The sequence below is a fragment of the Ovis aries genome, chromosome 5 (genome assembly GCF_016772045.2).
Source record: "Ovis aries strain OAR_USU_Benz2616 breed Rambouillet chromosome 5, ARS-UI_Ramb_v3.0, whole genome shotgun sequence".
Classification (NCBI taxonomy): Eukaryota; Metazoa; Chordata; class Mammalia; order Artiodactyla; family Bovidae; genus Ovis; species Ovis aries.
The window spans coordinates 49379837-49407066 of NC_056058.1; the positions used below are offsets into that span (position 1 = coordinate 49379837).

At 49.8% G+C, this 27230-nt stretch overlaps 6 protein-coding genes across 10 annotated transcripts in view; 4 read left to right on the forward strand and 2 right to left on the reverse strand.

Annotated features, from left to right (window-relative positions):
* ANKHD1 (ankyrin repeat and KH domain containing 1) overlaps positions 1–2362 on the forward strand; it is a 109555-nt gene extending 107193 nt beyond the window's left edge. The window contains exon 35 of the mRNA XM_060415840.1: positions 1692–2362. Coding sequence (XP_060271823.1) covers positions 1692–1805 — 114 coding nt within the window. The 3' untranslated portion in view covers positions 1806–2362. The remainder of the gene's footprint in view (positions 1–1691) is intronic.
* A 3443-nt stretch (positions 2363–5805) lies between these two features.
* EIF4EBP3 (eukaryotic translation initiation factor 4E binding protein 3) lies at positions 5806–7734 on the forward strand. The gene is made up of 3 exons (XM_027970317.3): positions 5806–5976; positions 7053–7231; positions 7391–7734. Exons 1-3 carry the CDS (start codon positions 5873–5875, stop codon positions 7417–7419), a joined length of 312 nt encoding a protein of 103 aa, XP_027826118.1. The 5' UTR covers positions 5806–5872; the 3' UTR covers positions 7420–7734.
* Positions 7735–8603: 869 nt separating this feature from the next.
* SRA1 (steroid receptor RNA activator 1) lies at positions 8604–14585 on the reverse strand. The gene is made up of 5 exons (XM_004008865.5): positions 14540–14585; positions 14283–14408; positions 9804–10012; positions 9228–9336; positions 8604–9070 (listed from the first exon to the last, which is right to left on the reverse strand). Exons 1-5 carry the CDS (start codon positions 14562–14564, stop codon positions 8859–8861), a joined length of 681 nt encoding a protein of 226 aa, XP_004008914.2. The 5' UTR covers positions 14565–14585; the 3' UTR covers positions 8604–8858.
* Positions 14586–15340: 755 nt separating this feature from the next.
* APBB3 (amyloid beta precursor protein binding family B member 3) lies at positions 15341–24449 on the reverse strand. 5 transcript variants are annotated; one of them, XM_060415845.1, is made up of 13 exons: positions 22888–24449; positions 21896–22047; positions 20878–21041; positions 20722–20798; positions 19890–19987; positions 19536–19682; positions 19286–19413; positions 18755–18869; positions 18531–18615; positions 18110–18193; positions 17731–17846; positions 17401–17592; positions 15341–15891 (listed from the first exon to the last, which is right to left on the reverse strand). In XM_060415845.1, the coding sequence occupies exons 3-13, from the start codon at positions 20970–20972 to the stop codon at positions 15655–15657; spliced, it is 1374 nt and encodes a 457-aa protein (XP_060271828.1). In that variant the 5' UTR covers positions 20973–21041; positions 21896–22047; positions 22888–24449; the 3' UTR covers positions 15341–15654. The 5 variants fall into 5 exon arrangements, with proteins under 5 accessions (XP_060271828.1, XP_042106504.1, XP_027826116.1 ...); XM_042250570.2 differs by lacking the exon at positions 22888–24449 and having other exon boundaries at positions 19890–19950; positions 21896–22196; XM_027970315.3 differs by lacking the exons at positions 21896–22047; positions 22888–24449 and adding an exon at positions 21313–21672 and having other exon boundaries at positions 19890–19950.
* On the forward strand, positions 21958–26607 carry LOC105615270 (SLC35A4 upstream open reading frame protein). Its single transcript, XM_042250573.1, has 3 exons — positions 21958–21991; positions 23410–23508; positions 24109–26607. The coding sequence occupies exons 1-3, from the start codon at positions 21977–21979 to the stop codon at positions 24304–24306; spliced, it is 312 nt and encodes a 103-aa protein (XP_042106507.1). The 5' UTR covers positions 21958–21976; the 3' UTR covers positions 24307–26607.
* Positions 24735–25709, forward strand: SLC35A4 (solute carrier family 35 member A4). The gene has a single exon (NM_001127270.1). The coding sequence runs from the start codon at positions 24735–24737 to the stop codon at positions 25707–25709; it is 975 nt and encodes a 324-aa protein (NP_001120742.1).
* Positions 26608–27230: the final 623 nt, after the last annotated feature.

Genomic DNA, 27230 nt, shown 5'->3' on the forward strand with positions numbered 1-27230 from the left:
GATTGCTTTGGCCAAACTATAAGCTATGCCAAGAATCTGATGCAATAGAGAAGAAAAAAACTATCACAATGAAAAGAACAGTTATCAACTTGTTCATGTTGTAATGTGGTTGAATTACTTGGTCTTAGATAAAAGCAATCTAAAAAAGAAAACAAAATGTTGGAGACTGATAGAGAAGCCAGAACACACTTTAAGGCAAAGAAGCTTGCACAGAAAAATAGTAACTAGGAGCACAGCCATACCAGAAACACTTTTCTACTCTCATACAAACAGGAGTTCTTAATCTTCTCTGCCCTCCTCCTAGAGCCACCACTAGATGAGATACACCATGTTTGTTCTATGTTAGACATACCTGGCTCTTTTGTCTTCTATATTATATTACATATGAAAGATTTCTTATTTTCTATTTTGATTGGATTTAGAAACTGTCACTGGTGTTAAAGCTATTGCCTTTGTAGTGCTTAATAACCACATCAGGTAGTCTCAAGAGACCTCCTCACCTTGAGGGGAACAAAGGACCCCTAGGATCACCTGCATATCTTGCTGTTTCCAGTTATCACTAATAACACCCCCTCCCCCCAAAAAATCACCTAATATTAGTGAAATGAATGGAACTACTCTTGATGAAACATGTAGTGAGAGATAATATTAAGTAAATTATTCAGTGGGACAAAAAGTAAGTGGTGTTCTATCTTAACTAATTAAAGTACATTTGAATTTTTGGAAGAGCTCTTCCAATATCTTCTACACCCTGAGGACAACAGAATGAGAAACTTGATCTCAGGTCAGGAACTAGAACCCAAAAGAAGATACAATTATGAGAAACCCCTAGGAGAATTAGGAACAAATAGCAGCTGTGCAGTTTGTAGCAGTTATTTAGGATACCCTCCTTCCTGTCCTTATCTGTACTGCCTTCTTTTCTATTTGAATCCCAGTAGCCTACTCCCCACTACATTTTGCCTGCTATAATCTCTTCTTCCTCTGTCTTGCCTCTTCCTGGCATTACTTTACTGCTATTTTACCAACCTGAACCTTGGATTAAACCTAGCTCAGGTAAGAACTTAATTATTTTCAAATATACAAGGGATTTGTGGGGAGGCAAAATGGGTAGAGTGGAACAAGTGTCAGAAAACTAAATTCTCTTTTCATTTCTGCTACTCAATACTGTATGACCTTAGGCAAGTCATTTTTCATCTCTGGGCTTCACTTTCCTCATCTGAAAATGAAATTTAGTATAACAACTCAAAAGGGTCTCCTAGTTCTAACAGATTTACTTGTCTCATGAATGAGAATATGTGGTATAGGACTGCTAGAAGCTGATGCATTGCTGAGGTTTGAGAGCCCCTACCATTTGTTTTCACATGGAATCAAAAGCCTGCTGTTGTGAGAGCCATTATTGATTTTGGGGATTTAGTGGAGGCAGAAGAAAACCTTGCACACCCATAGTGAGTCCTCAAGTCATTAAGAAACATCCTGCTGAAAAAATAAAAGGAACATCCTGCCGAGGCATAGATCAAACCCTATGAATAACAGCTCATTCAAGAAATAAAACTGTATCATCAAGGTTTCTGAACCTACTTATTTCAAGTAGTGTTCAATAAAATAAAATCCCACCACCAATAACAGTATTGATGTTTTTAAGACCCTTTAAACCTATTGTGGCTACAGTGTGCTGACTTGCCCTTTTATAGGCCAGTCTGCTTCCTTCAGTCCCTGCTCTCAAAGGGGAAATTTCATCACCTCAGCTAACCAGACCGAAGAAGAGAGTTGGACAGCCAATGGTGGCCTCTCCCAGCCAGAGGTAAGAGATCTCAGGACCTGGAACTATAGTTTCCATCTTGAAAATTCTGACCAAGTCTTCCCAACCTCAAAATTAGTATAGGAGGTACCATCCTTAGTTTGAGGTGGCTTTTAGAAGGGGAAAGGCTGATCATCTTAGAGTTTCAAGCCAGACAGAGAAGAGTACTTAGTATACATGGTTCTGTCCCACTGTTTTAAGACCTTTGTACCACATTGTAAACCTATGAAGAGGCAATCAAACTGTATGAAAACAGCTTCTGAACATCTTGTTCTCTAACTAGTCCTGGAGCTCTTCTACCAAGAAATGTGGCTGGTTGTGACATCTTTCCAGTGGACCCTGTCCTGGGGTGAGGGACTCTAATAATGCTGCATTTTCTATTCACGCTCAAAGATGTGTCACCATGTGTCAATGTTATTGACAGCTATGGTTGAGTATCCAAAACTTAAGTGTGTTAAGACCACATCCAATAAAGGCAGGAGCCTGAGCTTAAAGACCTAATTTGGAAAACAAGATTGTAAATCTAATGATGAGATTACAAACCTATTTTGTGATTGCTTTTCATCTCTTCCTATCTTATTTTAATGATACTGATGTTGTGTGTGTGTGTATTGGTCGCTCAGTCGTGCCCAACTCTTTGCGACCCCATGGACTGCAATCCACCAGGTTCCTCTGTCCATGAGATTGTCCAGGCAAGGATACTGGAGTGGGTTGCCATTTCCTTCTCCAGGGGATCTTCCCAACCCAGGGATCGAACCTGGGTCTCCTGCACTGCAGGCAAATTCTTTACTGACTGAGCTATAAGTAATTTGCCTGGTAGCAGAGACCTGGCATTTCCCTACAGGTTTAATCAGATCTCTGAGTTTAAGTTGTTTTTCTTTTTAAAGCTCCTATATTCTAATGGTCAGTCAGTTCAGTTCAGTCACTCAGTCGTGTCCGACTCTTTGCAACCCCATGAATCGCAGCATGCCAGGCCTCCCAGTCCATCATCAACTCCCGGAGTTCACTCAGACTCGTGTCCATCGAGTCAGTGATGCCATCCAGCCATCTCATCCTGGGTCATCCCCTTCTTCTCCTGCCCCCAGTCCCTCCCAGCATCAAAGTCTTTTCCAATGAGTCAACTCTTCGCATGAGGTGGCCAAAGTACTGGAGTTTCAACTTTAGCATCATTCCTTCCAAAGAAATCCCAGGGCTGATCTCCTTCAGAATGGACTGGTTGGATCTCCTTGCAGTCCAAGGGACTCTCAAGAGTCTTCTCCAACACCACAGTTCAAAAGCATCAATTCTTCAGCACTCAGCCTTCTTCATAGTCCAACTCTCACATCCATACATGACCACTGGAAAAACCATAGCCTTGACTAGACGGACCTTAGTCAGCAAAGTAAAGTCTCTGCTTTTGAATATGCTATCTAGGTTGGTCATAACTTTTCTTCCAAGGAGTAAGCGTCTTTTAATTTCATGGTTGCAATCACCATCTGCAGTGATTTTGGAGCCCAGAAAAAGTCTGACACTGTTTCCACTGTTTCCCCATCTATTTCCCATAAGTGTTGACAAAAACCCTCTGATTGAAAATCTTTCTTGGTCCTTCATGCAGGTTGAATGGATGATGGATCTGGCTTTCTCTCTAAAATCCAACTACCTATTCTCTAGTTCCCCAACCCTTGTAGCACACAGTGTCTCAAGAAAAGTAAGCTTCTGGTGGTAGTCTTATCGTAGTAGTAACTGCTGCTGTTGTTTTAGAAGAGATTAATAGATGGGAGACCTCGCTTCCATACTGATCCTTCTTGACAGCCTTTGACACTTGGCTCGTAGTTCTCCTGCTCTCACTGGTCTTTCCCATTCTCCTCTGGTGAAATCCTCTTCCTCCACTACCCCTTAAAGAAATACAGATGTGCCCAGGCCTCTTCTTTTGATGTATCTTCTCCCCAAGGAATCTTATCCCACAGCCTTAGATTTTACTCTACCCAAATCTGAATCACTAGCCCAGAGTTCTCCCTCTGTAGCTTCAGACCTGTACATCTGGCTCCTTACTTAACATTCTCCAGTGTTTTCCATCTGAACATTCCACACACATTATATATGACCCAATATAATATATGCCCCTCCCCTTGTTTTCCTTATTAGTTGGTATTATAAACTACCAAGACTTTCAAGTCACAAGACTGGGACTTATCCTAGCTTATCTCCTTCCCACCCTACCCTTAAATCAGTCACCTTATCCTTACTCCTCTGTGTATCTGGATCCCCTTCACTTCTCTCCATCCTTGCAGCCACTGTCTTCTTACCCACCCCATTTCACTAGGCTGGAGTCTTCACCTTCAGTCTCACTATTCTCCATCCCATGTCTCACTCCCCTCATTAGACTACTTACCTTGCTTAAAAGTTGAGTTGTCATAGACGGTTCCTCACAATCTGATCCCAAACCTTATGCTCCAGCACTTATTGTGAAAACACTTCCTTCCGGTATATACCACTTTATAAGAGGCTCAAAAGCCTTTTTGGAACAATAAAACATTTATATCCTTGCTACCTGAAGTGTGATTCTAAGGACATGCAAACCTAAGGGTCTGCATCACCTGGAATTTTATTAAAAGCTTAGAATTTCAAGTTCTAATTACTGTATCAGAATCTTCATTTTAGTAAGATCTCCAGGTGATTTATGTGTACGGTAAAATTTGAGAAGCAATGACTTGTAAAATACCGTTTTTTTTTTTTTTAATAAGTAAAGAAATCAGAGCTGAAGGAAAATTTAGTGAAGCCAAAGCTTAACTAATACTAATAAATGCATTAAATCAGGCGGCCTATAATTAATTGGCTGGAAGAGAAGGGGGACACTGGTGAAGGGTATACTGGTTTTGAGGAAGCCAAGCAGCAAACAACTAGATCAAGTTGAGATTTTTAGTGTGCTCAACTTAGAACTTACTCTCTTACCATCTCTTTCATGACTTTCATCATGCCTACATCAAAAAATCTCTTTAAAGGCCACTCTTGGGCCAGTGGTTAAGACTCCACACTTCAGTGCTCACTGCAGGGAGCTTGGATACCATCCCTGATTGAGGAACTAAGATCCTACATGCTTGGAGACTTGGCAAAAAGAAAAAAAAACAACCCAGGCTCTGTCTTGCCAGAGGGCTAAAAAACCAACCCCTCCTTTCCAACCCCCAGCCCTTCTTTAGTTTTCTGAGGTTGTGAGGTTAGCTAGCAAAGATTAACGGCAGGGGAGGGGACCACAGAGGATGAGATGGTTGGATGGCATCACCCACTCAATGGACAGAAGTTTGAGTAGACTCCGGGAGTTGGTGATGGACAGGGAGGCCTGGCATGCTGCAGTCCATGGGATCGCAGGGTCAGTCAGATACGACTGAGAGATTGAACTGAACTGAGGTTAGCTGTGGCAGAGATCAAAGAACAGGCCTATTGTATCTTCCAACCTTTATTCATCCTTTAATCAGTCCACTTATTCCACAACTAATGTCTGTGCACCAGGGCATCAAGGCACTTTAACCATGTACTGAAACTGATTAACGGGGGGCATAATAGCTGTGCTTAGGGGCACACATTTAAATCAGACGCACTCAAGTATGAATCCCAGCCCCCGCTCCTAATACAAGATCCGTGACTTCCAACCATGACCTAACCTCTCTGGGCTTTGGTGTCCTCACTTGTAACTGTAACTAATAATAGTGTCTTACTATCCAACTGTTAGGAATGGATGAATACAAACAAAAAACGTGTGCCATACCTCACACGCTCCCAGCACCCGCTGGAAATAGTAAATAGCAAATGACTGAGTGGCTGCAGCGCTCATAGGCAAAAGCAGGCTGGCCTATTTGGGGCCAGGAGGAACTGGAGACCACTGCGGGTCCCGGGACACGCTCCAACTTTTCGCTGAGTTTGGGGCTTGCTCCCGCGAGGGTAGGGCGGGATCTTCGGGTTGAATGACGGCCGGCCCGCCCCCGGCGTGACGTCGTCCCGGTGTTGTGGCTGCGACCGCACGTGGTAGACACAGTCCGCGACAGACTACGCTCTGCGACCTCAGCACCAGCCGCTGCCTTCCTGCTCTTTCCGTTCCCTATGCCCTCATCCACCAGCTGCCCAATCCATGGGGGCAGGGAAGGGCTGCCCAACTGCTACGGCAGCACGCCAGGGGGCAGCGGCACGCTATACGCCACTACCCCCCCGCCCCCCGCCGAGGTCAGAGGGCCGGGCCAGGGTCGACAGGCAACAGGCAGGCCTGCATGTGCTTGTCGACGGGCGTGGGCGGGGAGTTGCAGGCTGGGGTTGTGTGCAGGACCCCTTGCACGTTTTAGCTTTTAGCGGGGTGGGTTCTTGGAACTTAAGTTCAGTTCCCTAAAACCTCGAAGTGATGCAACATGGCCTTGTGCCTATTTTCCGGGTGACTCTGGGCAGAAATCATCACTGTGGCCTGGGTTCTGGGCTCCTTGTTCACCTACCCCTGCCAGTATTGCCGCCTGGGAGTTATAGCAGGAGCTTTGGCCCCTCGGCTGTGTGGCCTCAGCAGGAAGCACCTGGGTTTTGCAAAGCTGCAAGTGGTGGGGATCAGGGGCTGGAGGTGGGGGCAGTCGTGGGGCAGGGGCTTTAGGCCGCTGTGCTGGCTGGCTTGCCTAGTGGATGACTGGTGGAGCAGCCTGGAATCATACCTACTCAGGGGTTCCTGCCACGCAGGGGAAAGGGAGGAGAAGAGGTAGGGCCTTGTGACCACATGGCAGGGGCCAAGTCCTCTGGGCTGAGCTGAGCCTGACAGGACTTGGGAGGGGTCGGGATAAGAGCCTGTCCCTGGGTTTCACAGGAGCACTGCCCCTCCCTGTCTGAGCCCAGGTGGCAGCATTAGCCTTCACATCTGTTCTTTGGCTTCCTCATCCAACTGAGGCTGAAGGGCTAGGCACTACCTTTTGAACCAAACAGGTGAAGTTCAGAGCCAGCAGAGGACAGGAACCTCCAGAAGCTCTTGAGCTCCAAGTCTGGTGGTGCTCCTGGAGCTCCCCTAAACCAAAAGCCCCTGCCTAGACCAGCTGGGATGCCCCACTTGCTCTACGGTGCTGACACAACTTGGTTAGGCCCAGAAGCCTTCAAGTGCTGTGAGAGCTAGTCAGCTGAGATCCTGACTGGGCTGCAGAGCAGTAACCCTTAAGAAAAGGGAAGATATGACCCCTTGGCCCCTAAAAGACCTGTGTCTGGGGTCCCAAACAGCTTTGTACCCAAGCTCCTGCCTCTTACCTAGCCCCTACCCCTTGACAGGCACCAGGATCATCTACGACCGAAAGTTCCTGCTGGAGTGCAAGAACTCGCCCACTGCCCAGAGGCCTCCCTGCTGCCTCCCCCAGACTCCCGGGATCACAGCGCCTCCAACAGCCCCACCCCCCAAGCTAGAGGAGCTGACGGAGCAGAAGGAGACAGAGGAAGAGATACCCGGTAAGGAAAGCAGGCCCTAAAATTTTACTATGGCTTTGAACCCAAAAGCCCCAATTATGTAGATTGGGGGCGGGGGTCAGTTCTGAGGGGGCTGTCTGAACTAACACTGAAGCTACAGACTGCCAGCCCAGCAACCAGTCCTGCCCTTTCTCTCCCCAGATGATGCACAGTTTGAAATGGACATCTAATCCAGTGCAGATGACCATATGTGGAATGAGAGGAATCCATCACGCTGCTGCCGCTACCTCCTTTCTCTGGGGTATCCAAAGGCCTACTGGCCTCATCTAATCCGGAAGGGGGTGATATGTTGGTTCTGGGCCTCCATGTTGGGTCTGAGGCAGCTAGACCAGGGATAGGAGTGGGCAACTTGCCAAGCCCTTAGCTCTACTTTCTCTTTGGTCTGTAGGCACTCCTCCCAACCCCTGGCACTTGGCTCCAGCTGAGGCTGGGCCAGGGGAATGGAGAATGTCACTTTCTGACTGCTTAGTAAACATTCAAAGAAATGCCTTGGCTCCAGTGTTCTCCTCAATGTTGATCTTCCCAGCTCAGCCATAATGTAAGGGCCCCAGCAAACCTGGTTAGGATAAGAGGTCTCAGGTCCCTTTCTAGCTCCCTCTGGGCCCACTTTGAGCAGCAATTAGACCCTGAGGCAGACTTTGGGGACAGGCCATAGGAGCTGCCAAACCGTAAACAGCAATAGCCTGACCCCTGCCAAGGGCAGCTGCAGCCTTTCCAGGAAGCACCCTTCCCAGAATCAGCCTCTCTAGCCGTCCCTCCCTAGTTGTTTCAAAGCAGGAAACAAGAGGCAGTGCCCCAGCCTATAGCCTTCTTTGGTCTCTCCCCATGCCTTTTCTGCCTCCTACCTGTAAGTACCAACGTTATTCCAACACTGAAAACCTGTACTCTCCCTTCTCACAGCATGATGTGAACCTCCTGGCCCCTTCCACCTGGTTCTGTTGTCCTCAAAGTGTTAGAAGACCTTAGGGCCCAAACCGAGGCAGCAGCTTATTTGGTGAGTCAGATAAAGAGTCATAATCCTGCTCCCCCTCCCCTGCCCCCATGGGGAAAAATCATGTTCCCATATTGCAACAATCTGGTCTTTTTCACCTTCAGTTTATATAGCTATGTTATAATCTCTGTAGCACTTGCATAGGTCAAGGGTGATGCAATGCAAATAAGGAGTCTCCTCCTTTTGAGAGAAAAAAATGTTGAAAACAAAGTCATGTTGAAACAAAGTCATCCAAACATAGATGACTCAGCCCAGAAAGGGATCTATGTTTCCATGTAATTTGAGGGAAAGTAGCAGGTGATAATCTACTCATGCTTAGCAAGGCCATTCATGATGAATAGAGGAAAAAAAGAAGCAGAGCAGTCAAGGACACCAGAGGGAACATGGGAAGGGCTCGCTCATCTCTCCTACCCAGGGCCCACTATATTGAGATGTTTTTATTGAAATGCATATGGTATGGTAAAGCAACCTCGTTGTGGTCCAGGTGGGACCTCTTGTCCCAGAAATGGGTCAGACCAGAGTTCCCCACGGGCAGACCGTCTTCCCAGTGGTAAAAAGGAGTCAAGTTAGAGAAGCCTCCCATGCCAAGGCACAGGAGATGGTGTGGAACCCACAGGATCACAGGTCATGCTGGATGCCTGGTACAGTTTGGTTCTGCTCAGCTGTGGCTATGGATTTCTCTTCATTGGCCTCCTCCTCTGAAAACAGACTCCTCTTTACCGCAATTAATCTTTTAACTCCCACCATCCACTGACTGACCTCAGTCACATGGTCAACCATGAGTGAGCGGTGGATGTCATCTGCTGCATCCCACTGGTGGCTTGAAAGCTCTGAGGAGAGAGAGGGGCTGAGCAAGCAACCTGGAGCCAAAGATATTGCTGCCACTCCTCCCCCCTCCCCCAATCAGTCAAAATCTCAGCACCTAGTCCAATTCGGACAACCATGGCAGGATGAGGGGTTAGGCTATACCAAGGGACCCCACCATACCTTGCACCAGCAGAGCCATCCTCTTCTTTACAGGCATTGACAGCTTCCCTCCAGCCCACTGTTCCTGTAGCAGAGCCAGGCGTCGGCTGATGTCATCGCATACCTGCTTCTGCGAGACAGAAGCGCCCTCCAAGTCAGTGCTGCCACCCCTGCAGGGGCAGGGTAGGCAGCACATGCTCTGTCTGGCCCAGGAACTTTACACTCAATCTGAGTTATGGTTCTTTATGAAAAGATTAGAGGCCCCACTAAGAATCTGATGAAATCTATGGATCTCCTTTCAAGGAAAATGTGTGTATGGCTAAAATTTTTAAATTTCTGAAGTTTTTCAGATGGTTAAAAATTAATTCTATAGTGCTACTTTACAATAAGGAAAGTGAAAGTGTCAGTCGCTTAGTTGTGTCCAACTCTTTGCAACCCCATGGACTGTAGCCCACCAGGCTCCTCTGTCCATGGGATTCTAAGGGCCAAAAAGGTGAAGACCACTCTACTTTCCTTTAAGACTGCTCATCGGGTCAGAGGGTCTACCTTTGGAAGCCACACCTGCATCTGGCTGTTGATGGGGGCTTTCCCACTTACCTTTATGTGGCCACAGCAGTCCTCCAGTGCCCGTTCCAAAGGTCTCAGTACATCTTCCAGTAGAGTCTCAGACTCAACGACTGGGGAATCCATGGGCTCCATTCTGGAGGGAGGACAGCTCCCCACAAATGGGGGGGGTCTGGAAGCCTTACTTGAAGGAGGTGGAGGCCCCACTGGGGGGAGCCCAGGAGATGTCTCTGAGGTTGGGACTGAAAAGATAGAGCAGGATCAAGCAAACGTGGCTTATATACAAAGAAGTAAAAGTGGATGCTGTGGTAAAGCAGAATAGTAGTAGAGGACCCTACCTAGACTGAGTGTTCAAGGAAGGCCTTCTAAGGTGACATCAAAGTTTACCCTAACTCAACACTATGTGGCATTTGGCAAGTTAACTTTAACTTCTGAGCTTGGGTTCCTCTTCTATAAAATAGGGATATTACAATAGCAGCACTTATTTCACAAGGTTACAACGATTATTAAGTGTAAGAATATAGGTACAGCTGCTAAAGTGGGTAGCAAAAAGTGCTCACAAAGTTAAGAACTTGGATGAGATAGATGCAGTCATAGAGTTGAAGGAACCAGGTACTAAGGTAGAGGTAAGGGCAGTGCCCAAGAGAAGAAAAAAGTCCTAACTTGTTCAAGGAACAGAAACAAGGCCTTTTTGGCTAGAAATGCTTAACAGTGAGAAATTATGAGCTTTCACTGGAAAGGTAAGTAGGGGTCCAGACCCTGCAGGACTTTGGAGGAATTTGGTCTTGAGCTGTCTGTGTTTAGTCACTCAGTCATGTCCGACTCTTTGTGAGCCCATGGGCTGTAGCCCGCCAGGCTCCTTTGTCCATGGGGATTCTCTAGGCAAGAATATTGGAGTGGGTTGCCATACCCTTCTCCAGGAGATCTTCCCAACCCAGGGATCAAACCGAGGTCTCCCGCACTGCAGGTGGATTCTTTACCGACTGAGCCACAGGGAAGCCCAAGAATACTGGAAAGGGTAGCCTATCCCTTCTCCAGGGAATCTTCCTGACCCAGGAAACAAAGTGGAGTCTCCTGCATTGCAGGCGGATTCTTTACCAGCTGAGCTACCAGGGAAGCCTAGTTTTGAGCTATTACTCCATTAATGGTAACAGGAAACCATCGCCAGGTTTATAAAACCAGGGGGTGATGTCACCCTGGTGGCTCAGAAGGTAAAGCGTCTGCCTGCAATGCGGGAGACCCAGGTTCGTTTCCTGGGTTGGGAAGGTCCCTTGGAGAAGGGAACGGCAACCCACTCCAGCATTCTTGCCTAGAAAATCCCATGGACGGAGGAGCCAAATAGGCTACAGTCCATGGAGGTGCAAAGAGTCGGACACAACTGAGCGACTTCACTTTCACTGTATGGTCTGTGAAAAGTTGATGAGACTAGGTAAAGAAGGGCAGGGATACCAGTTGGGAGGTTAACAACAATCCAGGAAAGAGAATGCTGGCATGGATTAGAGGTGAGAGTAGACAAGGGGAAATGGGGTGGTCTGATTTATTTAGGAGGAGACAGAACAAATCTTGATGGAACGGGGGTGAAAGACGGGAGCCAAGAGTGACTCTTGGTTTCTGACTTTGATGACACGATGGCAGAATCACTATGAAAAATGAGAATACTGGAGAAGAAAAGTCAAAAATTACTTTCAGGTATTAATATGCACATAGCTGGTAATTCATCTAATTGGTCTGTCAATTTGACCTCACCTCCAGTGACCACTGTCCTTCAGCCTCTCATCATCTGCCTTGTTCTCAACAACAGTGCCCACCCCTCCTAACCCTCTAGCACAGTTACTCAGATTTTCGAGGTGCATTAAAATCACTCCCTTTAAATTCATATAGCTACAGGGACTTCCCTGGTGGTCTTCCTGGTTGAGAATCCACCTTCAATTGCAGGGAACATGGGTTTAAATTCATAGCTGCAGATTTTAAAAAACATCTAACACTGCCTGAAAATCCTAGACTTTGTCTCGTTTTTCTCCTCTTCAGAACAATTATTTTCACATCTTATCGCCTATAAACTTTTCTACCTTCTCCCTTTATTTTCCTTACCTTGATGTCTACTTCTGACCCTGCCTCATATTTCACTGAGAAAATAAAGGTCATTAAACAGGAACACTCATCTTCGCACCACCAGTTCTGCCTACCCACCTGCACCTGGAGCTGCTTTCCTTTCTTCTCTAATAGATGAAAGGCTCCCGCTCCTCCCAGAGGCTCTCCAGCTGGGCTCTACCCACCTCTCTCACCTTCTCTGGGCTTTGCTCCTGCAGTCATCCCTTTCTCCTGAGCAATCAGTTCTCCCTCTACTAAACCATCCCATCAGCACGCAGAACTCTCCCTTACCTCACATTCCATCCTCAGGTACTGCCCTATTTCTCATCACTCCTGAATGCTTCTGTTAGGATCACTGGATTCTGTTAGGATCTGCTATGTCTGTTAAATCAAGTGGTCCCTTTTCTCCATCTTACTTACCTCTCAGCAGCATTCATCAGGGTTGAATCAAGATATTACTCTCTCCCAGAGAGTAATTTTACTTTTCTTACTTCACTGGCTATTTCTCAGCCTCCTTTGCTAATTCTCTGTTCAACCTTGAAATGCTAGAGAACCCTAGGGTTCTGTCTTGAATCCTGTCTTTACTTTTTGTATTCAAGTTCACGACATTAAATACTATTCATATGATAGTGACACATTTCTATAATTCAGGCCCAGAGCTCTCCCCAAAGTAGCAGCCCAAATTCAACATAGCCAAGACAGAAAACTTGCTTTTCTCCTCCCCTGCCAAAACCGTTATCCCGTATCAATGAACAACACCATCCAGTTCCTCAAGTGAAAAAATGTAAGTTACATAGCCTCTTCTTTCACCTCACCTACTGTAATCTACTCATTCCTACTGACTTCCTCCATAACATACCCATATCCATCCAATTACTACTACCTCTAGTACTCCCAACCCCTGGCCAAATTATCATTATATTTTACCTGTGTTATAGTTTTTCTTTTCACTTCTGTAAAATCTGTTTTCCACAGAGCAAACACAGTGATCTTTTTAAAGATGTAAGTCAATCAGTGTTTCTCAATCTGGGGAGATTTTGCCTCCAAACATCTGGAGACACTTTTGACTGTCAGGACTTTAGGTGGGTGCTACTGGCATCCAGCAAGTAGAAGCCAGGGATGCTGCAGACATCTTACAATGTACCTACATGTACAAGACAATCCCTCATAAAAAAGAATGATCTGGCCCAAAAGGCCAGTAGTGATAAGGCTAAAAAACCGATTTATATCATGACTGCAGTATTATAGGTGTGGATAAGAGAGGGGTGAAAAGAGCTGAATCTGAGCCCCCTTTCAGGGTCACATCAGTCGTCACTCAATCATGTCCCACTCTTTGCAACCCCATGGACTGTAGCCCGCCAGGATCCTCTGTCCATGGAATTTTCCAGGCAAGACTACTGGAGTGGGTTGGTATTTCCTATTCCAGGGGCTCTTCCTGACCCAGAAATCGAACTTGTGTTTCCTCAAATTCCTGCAACTTGTGTTTCCTCAATTTCCTGCACTGGCAGGTGGATTCTTTACCATGGTGCCATCTGTGGCACCCTTTCAGTGCCACAGATCATCTTTAACTCTATCCCTAGCCCCCTATGCTCTAGCTATCAGATATTCCTTTAGTCTAAATTTGCCAAACTTACCTCTGGGCTTCTGCACTAGCTGTTTTCTAATGCCTGGAATACTCTTGCGCCTGATCTTTGAGTGACTGCCTTTTTAATCCTTCAGGTTTCAGCTTAAATGTCAACCCCTCAGATACCTTGGTTACCCAATCACTCTCACATCACCCTGTTTTATTTCCCTGCAGAGTCCTTACCACCATTTCATCTTTCTCCAAAGTTATACTGTGTATGCCAAGAAAAAACTTTTTGTCTTGTTCACTGCTGTCTAGTTTGCCTTCAAACACAGCAGGTGCTCAGTAGATGATACTGATTACATGAATGACACGTTAACTCTGAGATGCTTATCATACAGTCCAGTGACGAGGTAGAACATAACAAATAGATGTTCCACCACGGGGTTCCGAGAAAAAAATCCAAGTTTGGAACAGAATTTGAAAATAATTTGGGAACAAAAACTACATTAGAAATCGTAAGGCTGGATGAGGTCAGTTGAACGAAAGCACAGATTCTTTGGAGACAAACCTGGGCAACAGAAAGTTCAGTTCAGTCGCCCCGTCGTGTCCGACTCTTTGCGACCCCACGTACCGCAGCACGCCAGACCTCCCTGTCCATCCCCAACTCCCGGAGTCCACCCAAACCCATGTCCATCGAGTCGGAGCTCAGAAAAAGGCCTGAACCGAGCCCTTTTCTGGGACTCCAACCTCTCTCTCCCTCAGTAAGTCCTCAGAAAAGAAAAATAGGCTCGCGGGGCAAGCTTATCCCGGCACCGCCCACTCTCGGGGGTCTCGGCACACACGGCCCTACGCACCTCTGGGGGATCCATCCTGAGGAGCGGCGACCCTCTTGGTGAGAGGCGAGCGCTTGGGTCCGCCAACCTGGGTCTGCAGCCCATAGGAGAACTGCGGCGGATCGTTCCAGCCGCGCTCCGTGTTGCCTGCAAAAGTGAGACGACGTGAAGCGAGCCCGGCGGGGAGACAGGGTCCGCACCCCACACGGTAACCGCCCCCAGCCTGGGCCAGGGGAGGACCCAGCCTCCCAGCCCCCGAGCCCACCCGCCGCGCTCACCCGGCTTCACATACAGCTCCGCCATCTCCACTTCCGCACGGCCAACGGGGCATCACGTCATTTCCGGGGCGGCCGCAGCCAGCTGGCTGGGACACGCCCCCGACAGGGCTGATTTCCTGGTCCCTCCAGGCTGGACAATTCAGGAACGCTGAAAATCGCTGTCGAGACCCTGCTCCAACTCCGACTATTCCAGCTAGTTAACACTCGGGAGTGCGGACTATATGGTACGAAATGGGGCTGTTTTCCAGGAGGTGCTGCTCTAGGAGCTTAAGTCCCCTGTGGGTTCCCTCTCCAAATCACAGTTGCTCTCAGGAGCAAGTTTATACCACCAGAAGCTCCTGCCCCACATATGCTCCACTGTAATCTAGCCAAGTGGACTTCCAGAACTTCTGTCCACTTCCCTGAACGTTTACACTCTCTTGGTTGGAATATATTTGTCTGGAAGCCTAGTACACTTTAAAGTGTCTTAGACCAGGTACTTCTGAGGTGTCTCACCTGAGCTCCCACAACCCTCTGAGATTCCCCAGTTGTACTGCATGTTCTCTTCAGTCCTTGGCTTTCGTTTGTTTGACAGTCTCAGAAGGTGGAGCCCCTATTTGATGACACCTCCAATAACGACTTAATGCCTAGCACAGAGAAGTCCTTTAGAAATACACTTGTTAAATGAAGTCAGATTTCCAACTCTCCCATCCACTTATGTGACTAACAGCTGCCACCAACACCAAAGACAGATATAGACACTCATCTCATACAGGCTGTTAACTCCCAACCCTGTCCCAGGCCCAATATACTTACATCCAGTGAGGTCACTGAGGGATTTTTATTTGTACTGATTTTGCTATAAAGTGTTGCTGAGGTAGAGCCAACTGTCCAGGGTTGGACAGGGGCAAGGAACACAGGGACCCAGGGAAAGGAGAGCCTGCAGCCTAAGTTGTGGTACAGGGCCTCTCGATCACCCACACAAATAATGAATTGGGCAAGAGAGGGTGGGCAAGTATCAGTGGGGCACACAGAGAAGGCTCCAAAAGGTGAGAGGCTACAGGCCCCTGGGAAAAGAAGGGGTACAGAATTGGGCATGGACCCAGAGCCTCCTTCCCCAGTCCTCCTCAATTAACTTAGGGCATGTGGAGCAGAGAGGGTTTCAGCCGGAAGGCATCAAGAAAAGAGAAGACACCCCGCTTTCGAGGGGCTGCTCCCGCACCCCCAACCCCTCCTTTGAGCAGGGGAAGTGGCAGGGGACCTCCTGGGGAGTCCACAGAGCTGGTCCGCTTGAGCCGCAGGCGGGCGCGGGCCTGGGCACCCCAGGCCTTGCCTCGAGCTGCGGAGGCCACAAGACACTTCTGGTACTGAACCTAGGGAGAAGAGGAATGTGAGGATCCAGCTCCTTCTGGCCCCTGGACTCCCTGAAAGCTTCCGCAGGACAAGGTGTCAGGAGCAAAGAAGTGGGTAACCTGCCATGTCTGGAGCCCCTACAACATTTACAGGTAGCTCATTAACAAAAAGTCTAAAACCTGGCATTTTCTGAGCATTTAAGGAAAGCTTGACACTGTGTTAAGTTCTTTGTATACTCTACTTGATTCAGTTTTTTATCAGGTGTTATAATCACCATTTTGCAAGTAAGAAAGTGAGATTCAGTGAGAATACATGATTTACCCAAGGAAACAGAGTCAGAAACTGATGGAATTCAAAACTAGTTCTGACTGTAGGGCCTGTGTTCTTAACCATACCTACCACTATGCTGGCTTTCTCTCTCTCCTTACAGTGGACTGGCCCCTGGCAAAGTGGAGTCCCTCGTCAAAGGGACGTTCTACAACCCAGTCCCAGTGCAAAACTTCCCTGCTCTTCTCTCTCCTGAATTCAACAGGGTATACAAGGTCTTCTTACTTCTCTGGTGTCTTCCAAACCTTAAACCCGTACTGTAGTTTAAGTCATTTTCCAAATCCACAAACTTGACTTCACTGTCTTGCTCAAAACCTTTCAAATGGCTCAACGTGCCTCAGGATGAAACAAACTCATCACCCTACTCTGTAAGTTCTGTGACCTGGATTCTGCCATTCTTTCGGCCCCTGTCTCTCATTCCATCCATCCTTCCCCCACCCACCACCCCCACCCCAACCGGTGTACCCCAGATAAACTACATTCTTTCAGACACTGACATCCCTCTCACTTTGACCACTGGGGTTCCCTGTACTTGACAGCACACCTTTGAAACCACTCCCCTTCACTTGGGTCACACTTCCCTCTTTGGACTTTCAACTCTCAGTTTTCTATCACCTGTTTCCGAGAGCCTCCTTGAACCTCTGAAGGGGCCAAAGCGTCCATCATCCTGTGATGTACAACTTCCTTCTCATCTATCTCTGCTCTAACCTAACTGTTCTGTGAGGGAAAAGGCCATGCCTTCCACACCACTGAATTCCCAGGGTCAAGTATGGTTGAGTTCTGGCAACTACTCATATTTCCGTGAGTAAGTGAACTGAACTGAGTGCAAATGCCCCACATTCATATGCCCAGATACCAGAAAACAACCGAAATGAGAGAAAACAGGAAAGAGAATGTTCACCCTATACGGCACAGCCCTTACACAATTTTGCTGAAATGTACGTGTATGGACCCAAGTGTCAGAGCTTCTGATACTTAAAGAAAAACAGGAATAGCTATTATGTGAAATGTCCTGGCCTTTAAATACTGACAATTAAAACCTACGAAAAACAGCGTGAGGGTTAAATAAAATACTCCTGAACCACAGTCAGCCCTGGCATGGCTGGTCTGTGATCTGGAGAGGCTGCTAGTCCTAAACTCCAGTGAACAGAATAGAGCAGCTGCAGGGCAATCCCACCCACCCATTCCCACCCTTAACTCACCATGCAAGCCGCCTGCACAGCTTCCGAGAGTCCCCCTGCATGGGGCTGGCACCAGAAGGCTGCACACTGGAAGCTCTGATGGCCCAGGTCGGCAATGAGACCAAAGGTGTGTGGGTCACGACCAACACCAATAAAGGTCACGAGGCGCACAGGACACTGCCACAGTGGCTCCTCCTCTGCACCAGCCTCTGCCTGCCCAAATCAGGCCTAGTCACTGAAGGGTCAGATACTAGCTGGACCCCTTAAGCATTTCCAATAGCAAGCAGTAACCACATAGCATCCCCGCCCACCCCTCCACAGCTCCCAACTTCACCCTTTTCTGGCTGGTACCTGAATGGGATATGCAGTCATAACAGAGTCAGACACACTGAGCATGGCAGGGACCCAGGTGTCCCGGTCCCCACGGGTGGTGAGCGTACCAATGGCCTCGTTCAGCACATCCATGCCTAGGGGAACATGCCTACCTCAGTGTCTCCCAGGCGTAAAGAAGGACCTGCAAGGAGTGTCTAAGCCCCTCTCACTGACTTAGGATTCAGAGAGATGGGAACAGAATAGCTGGGGCCAGGCTTCAAATCCTGAGTGGAGAAGGGCAGTACATCCCAAGCTACAGAAGGCCATGGGAGCACTCTGGAAATGGTGGTAGATCCTTCCTTTTCCACCTTCCACTTCCCTTACACAGCCCAAGCCCTCCAGCCCACTCAGTTCTCACCCATGGCTTTGGTGACTGGCAGGGTCCCCATGTACAGTGCCTCATACTTCTGAGCAGCCTGGCTCACGGCATCCAGTAGCTCCACTGAAATATATACACCAAGTTGGTCTGGGTACTCTCTCAATGACCCCTTTCTCCACCCTTCTAAGGGAACTGGAGCAAGTAGGGAAAAGGCCATGGATGTTCCTCCAATTCAGGGTTTGGGATCTCTGGGAAAAGGATACCTCAGAAGTCCTCCATCTGCAGAGAAGTACTAAATATCCTCCTCCCCATGGATGTTCCTACAATTTAGGGTTTGGGATCTCTGGGAAAAGGATATCTCAGAAGTCCTCTATCTGCAGAGAAGTACTAAATATCCCCCTCCCCATCTTTCACCAAAGTAGCCTGTTTTTGCATTGCAGCCCTGCCCCCCACTCCATACCTTGTCGAGGCAGGTCTTCAGGGGTGATGGTGTCTAGTGAGCAGCAAGGGGAATCACCACTGACCTCCACTCGCTCCGACAAGATCTGAAACACGGTGCAGACAGCATGCGGTGAAGGGAGGGGGAAGTGAGGTAAGGGAGCCAATACCACCCTAACCCAACAACCTTAGCAGCTTCAGACCCAGCAACATACCCACATTCCCTGCCCGACTCCTGGCCCTTACCTGGGCACAAAGCCCATGTAGGGCACTGGCAATGGCCTTTGCAGGGACGTCACAGCGAAACACATGGCACTTGAGCATACAGCTGTCTTTGTCACCCGCCACAAAAGCGAAGTCCCTGGCAGGGTCAGAGATGGGGGTAGGGCAGGACTGGAGATGGGGCGGGGGTGGGGGCGGGGGCCTGCAGTGCCAGCAGGAAGCTGGAAGTCAGAGTTAACGCAGGGATGGAACAGGGAGATCAGGGCTGGAGCTCAAGGCACTTGGCTGTCACTCACCTGTCACTGTTCCAGAAGCATGTGGGAGCACAGGAGAGAATCAGCCCAGCCTCTCAGACTCTCCCCTGTCTGTCCCTGCTGGGCTGGAGCCCACCCTCCCCAACCAGGGCTGGATCAGGCAGGGGAGGCAGAGCTTGGGTCCATGTCAGAGGACCTGTGTCCAGGGGTTCAATACAGGGAATGAGCATCAGTGGGAATCACAGCCTGCAAGGGGGAAGGAGAAGCAACTCTCACTTCCAAGAATGCAGGGGGTCCTCACCGGCCCTTGGAGCTGCCCACACCCCATACACGGATGTGCACCAGGGGCTGGCAGTGGATCAGACTGTGGTCCAGGGGATTCACCAGGCTCATGGCATCCTTTTTCAGGATCATCAGCATGTTCTGGCCCTGCCAAGGAGAGGTCAGGTCAGAACTCAGATGAAGGTGGCTGCCATGGGGAATAGGCAGTTCAGGGACAGCCACCTCTGCTGGATGCTAAGTTGAATACCTCAAAGGGTCAACCAGCTCACCTCACCCCAGGCACCATCTGGGGGCTGGCTGCGGCTTCGGGTCTGGGCCAGCTGCTGGATGCAGTTATTGACAGCAATACTGCTCTTCCCCGGTACCAGGTCCTCTTCAGGTACTTCCACCCAGCCCAGAGAGCGGACTGCAAAGCACTGACGGGTTGAAGGAAAGGACAGAAGGACCCTGAGTAAGGGAAGCAGGATGAAGTAGGGTGGGTGGTGTCACAGTCTCCACATATATAAACCCTCTGGAGACTCCCTCCACCCTTTATCACCTCCGCTCAGCCCAGTCTCACCCCTGACCTTTCCCTGGGAACCCTCCCCAAAGTCCTGGGCTGGCCTTCAGGCTTAAGTCACTACCTTAGCCCCTGGCTCCATTCTCTGGATGTAGGATTCTTCACCATACCAGGACAGAGAGTTACTGGAATAGAGCAGAGCTCGTAAAAGGACCACAATTCCTACAGAAGGCACAATGGTGAGAACCAGACTACTTGATGGGCACAAGACGTGGGATAAGAAGCAGAATATAGAGTCCCAAATGTAAACTCAGACAGGGCCCAGGACATATTACATAAGTGTAATATAGAGCATGGCTTAGAAATTGAGGAAAAATTCAACACACAGGACATAGAGTAAAACTTACAAACATGCAGCAGGGTCCAAAATGTGGACCAGTGCCCCAAATCAGGACAAGAAGACCCTTGAACACAGGATAGGAACCTCCATGGACAGAAGGTAGGGTGGTCAACAAGATGTAGAGCATGACAGGTCAGGACCCAGAATACATAAAACCACCATACAGCAAAAAACAGAGCTGGGATCAAGGAATGAAACACCGGGAGAATCAAGAATATGGGACAGAACCAAGAACATAGTGTGTATGTGTGTGTGCTCAGTGGCTCAGTAGTTTCTCACTCTGCAACCCCATGAACTGTGGCCCACCAGGTTCCTCTATCCATGGGATTTCCCAGGCAAGAATACTGGAGCAGGTTGCTATTTCCTCCTCCAGGGGATCTTCCTGAACCAGGGATCAAACCCACGGCTCTTGCATCTCCTGCATTGGCAAGTGGATTCTTTACCACTGTGCCACCCCAGAACTTGGGCTGCAAAGCAGACTGTAACAGGTCCAGCTACATCTTTGGGTGCTATGGAACCCCAAGCTTTTCATTTCTGCCTGGCCTCTCCCCCTTACCTCTGGTCCAGTGAGCTCTCCAGGCTGGAGAAGGATCTCCCCTTGGGGGGCCGAAGTCCCCAAATTCCCTCTGTCTTCTGTAGAGAGGGGGATAGGTCAGTGTGGCAGGCTTAGGTCCACACATGAGCTCAGGCCCTCTCCTTACACTCCACCTACCTTGCCTGGGTCCTCTGCATCTCCTGACTCCCAGGTTGGGCGCTGCCACTGAGTGCTACCGCTGGGTACATGCCAATAATAAGTACCTGCAGCATCGCGGATCTTCCTCCAGCCAGGGGGCAGGCCTGGCTCCCCCTCCAGACTCTGGTCCCCCCACAAGTCGTCTACAAGAACGTAGGATTGGAAAGGGAGAGCTTATTTATGGACTCAGAATAACACTGTCATAACCCTTACACCATCCCATATTTGCGCTTCCAACCTTGGATATTGCATTGCAAAGATCTGGGTTCATTTGTCCCCTGGTCCTCATCCCAAGACATAATGTACGCAAGTAACTTAAAGACAGGCTCCCTGTCTTTGAGCCAAAGGTAGTCTTTCACGCTCCCTCGTCTTCCCTCAGCTACCGACCCTCCCATCTGGACCCTCTGTGCACACCATCGCAGTTGACCAGAATGATGGCCAGCATGTAATCCTTGCCCAGCATAGCCCTGGTCGCGTTCCCGCCGGCCTTCGCCGGCCCTCACTCAGCCCAGCACGCCTCCGGAGCTACTGTGCCTACAAGTCCAGCCTCTTTGCGCTGGAACCCGCCAGGCCTACTGGCGCCGCACAAACACAGGGAGGAACAGAGGCCGGGTCCTAGGGGCGGGAAAGGACCCGCCAAGGTAGCGCCTCCAGTCTAGAGGCGGCGCGTGTAAACAAGACGTCCGGATCCCCCAGTGGCTGCGCGTTCGCGTCCGAGAGTCTAGGGGAGGCTCAAGGACCGCGGCGCACACGGTGACGTCACCGCTCAACTGTGAGCTCATCAAGCGGCGGAAGATCCTCCAGGAGAACGGACGCAGAACGCACACGCGAACTAGTGAGATCATCGCGTTCAGGTCGTCTGCGCACGCGCACACGAAGCCTGGCGCGGCTTGGGGGTGGGGGTGCTGCTCAATGAGAGAGGTCACGTGGGAGTATCTGCGAAAAGCGGACGGTCAGGAAAGCGCCTCCACCTTTTCCTGAAATGCCCCGGAAGTACCTGTGCCCTCAGTAAAGATGGCGGTAGCGTTTGCCAGGGGGGAGGCGGTGCTGCGCCTGCGCAACAAGTTCTGCAGGGAAGATGGCGGATGACAAGGTGAGTGGATATGAGGATTGTCTGCAGTCAGGGGTGGGCTTCCCACCTTTTTAGTCCTGGGGAGAGGCGACAATTGGAAAGGCTCCTGGATGAGAGTGCCCCTTGTTTCTCCTGGGGGCAAACTTTTACTCCTGTGAAAGTTGTTCAGTCGTGTCCGACTGCTTGCGACCGCATGGACTGTACAGTCCATGGAATTCTCCAGGCCAGAATACTGGAATGGGTAGCCGTTCCGGGTATCCCGTTCTCCAGGGGATCTTCCCAACCCAGGGATCGAACCTAGGTCTCCCGCATTTCAAGAGCATTCTTTACCAGCTGAGCCACCAGGGAAGTTACTCCTGTCAACTGCCTCAGTAAGGGGAAGTGGGGTGGCAGAGCATTACGCGAGGCAAGCAGAGCCAGGGATTCTCCCAGGTGTCCCCCCACCTTCCACTCTTGGACCATAGCGATTCTTAAGTTACTTGCAGACACTCCTAACTCTACTCCGTTCCTTAACCCCCTAAATTTTCCTTCTAGAGATTGGAAGTTTCTAGACCACAGAGACACATCCGTTTTTGATCACATTCCTTGGGCACTTACTAATTTCATACTTATATGCGACCAGAATCACTGAATTCATTTACTCACACTCCTGCAGACAGCCGCCTTCCCTATCTCCTCACCAAACTCCAGCTCATACATCCACACATTCTGTTTGGGGTGGCTTTAGGGAGGAAGGGGGAGAAACCTAGGCAGAAATCAGGTTTACCCCCAAATTGTCCAAGGAACTGCCTCAGGCCATTACTCATCATTAGTCTGGAAGTTCAGCACCACCCATACATTTACTAAGTACCTGCGGTTCCTGTGTTAGGCCTCCAAACACACTAGATGAGACAGACTTTCAGGTAGCTTATACTCACTAGTGGGCTTCCCAGGAGGCTCAGTGGTAAAGATTCCAGTGCAGGAGACCCCAGAGATTTGGGTTCAGTCCTTGAATGGAGAAGATCCCTGGAAGAGGAAATGGCAACCACTGTAGTATTCTTGCCTGGAAAATCCTGTGGACAGAGGAGCGTGGAGGGCTATAGTTCATAGGGTCTAAAGAGTCAGACATGACTGAGAGACTACGAGTGCGCGCACACACTCACTGACTAACTGGTGCTTGCCTGATAAACCTAATTAAAAGTCCCCTAGCTGTCCCTTCTCTTCCCCTATACACTGCTTGCTGTATAAAGGTCCTGCAAGAGTGTTTGTAAGTTACCGATGTAGATCCTGTCTGTCATCCCTTCCCACGCGCTCATGTGAATTCTTTATTTTTCAATGCCTTTCTTCTTTTACTACTATCACATCAAGAAAGTTTTATAGGAAGAGGTTTCTCAGGCTCAGACTTGAGCAGGGTAGAGGGCTGTGTCAGCCTTCTGGAGCCAGCCTCTTCTTTGTCCTAGGATTCTCTTCCCAAGCTTAAGGACCTGGCTTTTCTCAAGAACCAGCTGGAACGCCTGCAGCAGCGTGTGGAAGATGAAGTCAACAGTGGTGTAGGCCAGGTAAAGAAAGGTGTGCCTGCTGCCTACCACCACCACCCCATCCCTCTTAGGCTTTATTATCCAATATGCTTTTGAATGGATGGTAGAGATTTATTTAGCAACTTGTTGTTTATTGAGTTCCTGTTCTTTGTGACCCCCAAGGAACATTTCCCTATAAATGGCAGTTGAACTAGAATCTTAAATAAGGGTTAACAGGGTAAAGAGGGGGAGGAGGGAACTTTCCATGCAGGTGGAACAGCACAGGCAAAACCCTGGTAGTGTGAGGTAGCATGATGAACATGAGAAGTGAAAGCAGTTTGGTCTGGCTGCAGTAGGGCAGCATGCTAGGAAATAAGACTGGAGAAGCAGGCAGAGCTCGGATTCATCAGGGACATCTCTCTCAGTGAGCTTTTCTGGTTAGAGCTTTTGGACCTCAGGGTTCTGACATTGTGTGGTCATGACTCCTGGGTTCTTTTTCTGCCCCAGAATCTTGAAAAACTTTGGTGAGCATACTACAGCTTTCCAGAGTAAGGAGTGGGATGTGCTAAGCTTGGCTTGAGTAGCTCCTAGGTAGAGAAGGGGAAAGCCCGGCTGACTTTTCTCCTACATTTTCCTCCACAGGATGCCTCATTCTTGTCCTCCCCATTCCTCAAGGGCTTCCTGGCTGGCTATGTGGTGGCCAAACTGAGGGCATCAGCAGTATTGGGCTTTGCCGTGGGCACCTGCACTGGCATATATGTAGCTCAGGCGTATGCTGTGCCCAATGTGGAGAAGACATTGAGGGACTATCTTCAATCCCTGCGCAAAGGGCCCGACTAGCTCTGGATTCCATGAGGGAGGCAGGATGAGCAGCTGGGGAGCAGGTGGAGGCCTTCAGCCACAGATGCCAAATCTGGCCTCCCTGGCGTTCACCCATTTGCTGTCTCCAGCTTTCCCACCACCTTCAGCCTTGCTTCCTTTCCTGCAGAGACTGGACAGTGGCTTATCAGCCAACACCCTGAACCCCTTGCCTCCATAACCCTATGGGACTGGCCCCAAGACCATGGCTTCGAGAGCCACCCACCCTTCCAATTCTAGCCCTTACTGTGGAGTCTGCAGCTAACTCTGACTCTCAGTATTCTCTCTCAAGGCTCCTCCCTCCTGGGAGCCAGCTCCATAACTTGATTTTCCCTGAACGTGTCACAACCCCCACCCCCACCTTACCACCCCTTGCTAGCTACACAAGCCACCCAGGGTCTAGTTTGGGCATGAATGTAGAGGACGGGGGTGTGCCAGGCCTGGGCCGTCCCAGGAAGGCCCGCTGGACCCTCATGCTGCTCCTGTCCACTGCTATGTACGGTGCCCATGCCCCATTGCTGGCACTGTGCCACGTGGATGGCCGTGTGCCCTTCCGACCCTCCTCAGCTGTACTGCTGACTGAACTGACCAAGCTGCTGCTCTGCGCCCTCTCCCTCTTGGTGGGCTGGCAAGCATGGCCCCAGGGGACCCCACCCTGGCGCCAGGCAGCCCCGTTCGCACTGTCAGCCCTGCTGTACGGCGCCAACAACAACCTGGTGATCTACCTGCAACGCTACATGGACCCCAGCACCTACCAGGTGCTGAGCAATCTCAAGATTGGAAGCACAGCCCTGTTCTACTGCCTCTGCCTCCGACACCGCCTCTCTGCCCGCCAGGGCTTAGCGCTGCTGCTGCTGATGGCCGCCGGAGCCTGCTATGCAGCCGGGGGCCTCCAGGACCCAGGGACCACCCTTCCCGGGCCCCCCTCAGCAGCTGCCACGAGCCCCATGCCCCTGCACATCACTCCACTGGGACTGCTGCTTCTCATCCTGTATTGCCTCATCTCTGGCTTGTCCTCTGTGTACACAGAGCTGCTCATGAAGCGGCAGCGGCTGCCGCTGGCCCTTCAAAACCTCTTCCTTTACTCTTTTGGTGTGCTCCTGAACCTAGGTCTGCATGCAGGTGGTGGCCCCGGCCCGGGCCTCCTGGAGGGCTTCTCGGGCTGGGCGGCACTCGTGGTGCTGAGCCAGGCACTGAATGGACTACTCATGTCGGCCGTCATGAAACATGGCAGCAGTATCACACGCCTCTTTGTCGTGTCCTGCTCTCTAGTGGTCAACGCCGTGCTGTCAGCCGCCCTGCTGCGGCTTCAGCTCACCGCTGCCTTCTTCCTGGCCACACTGCTCATCGGCCTGGCAGTACGCCTGTACTACGGCAGTCGCTAGCCCCTCACCACCTCCACCCTGACTCCTGACCTGTAGGTTGGGCACCACCATCAGAGCCATCTCCCAGTGCTGACCCCTCCCCTCAGCAGCCCTGTAACAAGTGCCTTGTAAGAAAAGCAGGGGAAGTGGGAGCAGCCACATTAGTCTCTGGAGGTAGGTTATCCCTGGGAGACTTGAAGGCTGGGTTTGATTGAGGAAACTTCCACCCCCACAAGTTCTTCCAGACTAAGGAATTAGGGGAGCATCCGTTCAGAGGCCTGAGAAGTTGTCCTGTGCTGAGGGAGGAGGCATGCTGCTTCATCCTGTGTGAATGCAGTTGGCTTTCCTTGCCTGCTGTGGTCACCCCAGCAGACCCATAGCCCCCCAGGCCTGGTGCTGGATGCTCCAGCCCAACCATGGTACACAGCTCCCCCATAACATAGCTCATCTCCCAGTGTCATGTAGGAAAGCCCAGTTACCGAAGGTTTTGTGTATGTCCATCACCCAGGCCTCTGCCATGCTTCCGTGGCTCCGGCAGCACCTGGAGGTAACCCCCTGCTCTCTCCACACCTAGCCTTTGTTCTGGAATCCTCAGAGAGGACTGGGGCTTGACTCATCTCAGGGAATGTTGCCCCTGGGCCCTGGCTTGAGTCTACACTCCTGATATCTCTGCTCACCCTAAGGGCTCTCTCAAGGCCCAGTGTCCCCTCTAGAGCTCCTCGGAGGTGTTATCCTTCCCTCTCTGGGTCCTGCCCTTTCCTCGCAACGACCCAGTTCCCATCTGCCTGGGGAAACTCTACATGGAGTGGCCTGGGACCAGGCACAGGGAAACTTGCTTAAGTCAATCAGTGTCTAGCTGCATAAGCAATAACGTCTTAATAAAGTGCTCTGGGGTGTAGGTGATTCCTACAGTTGGTCATGGTTGTCCTGTGTCTTCTGTGTTGCATAGCTCAAACATAATTCATTCATTTGGTGCCCTGAGTGTCTTAATCCTGGGGTGACTTACAGATTAAGAGAGAAGGCTGCTTTCTCTCAGCTCTTGCCAACATGGTAATTTCCTTTGAGAACTCTGTGAAGCCGAATTTTCTCTGGCACAGAGCTTTGGAAATTTCTCTGAAGTACAAAACTTGTTGTTTAGTTGCTAAGTCATATCCAATTCTTTTGCGAGCCCTCAAGATTGTAGACTGTAGGCTAGAGAACTCTTAGGACTCAAGGTAGTTTTGGTTCTTATGCTCTGAATCCCTCACTGGTATTCCTGCCGGTCGTCTCTTCTCCTGACCAGAGGAATGTCAGGCCCCAGCTCCTGTGGTAAAATACCTGGTAAGCATGGGGGGGGGGGGGGAGTCCTTTTGAAGCAGAATCTTGGGGACTGGGGTTTGGGAATCTTTTTGTTTTCTCTTCAGTAAGTTCCCTAGGTGATTCTGAGGCACACTACAGCTTTTGAACCACTGCTACCTGCAGTGTAGAACTATAGCCAACCAGGGTTGAGTGTTAATTCTGGCTCCAGCACTTATTAGCAGGCTGTCCTTGAACAGTCACTTA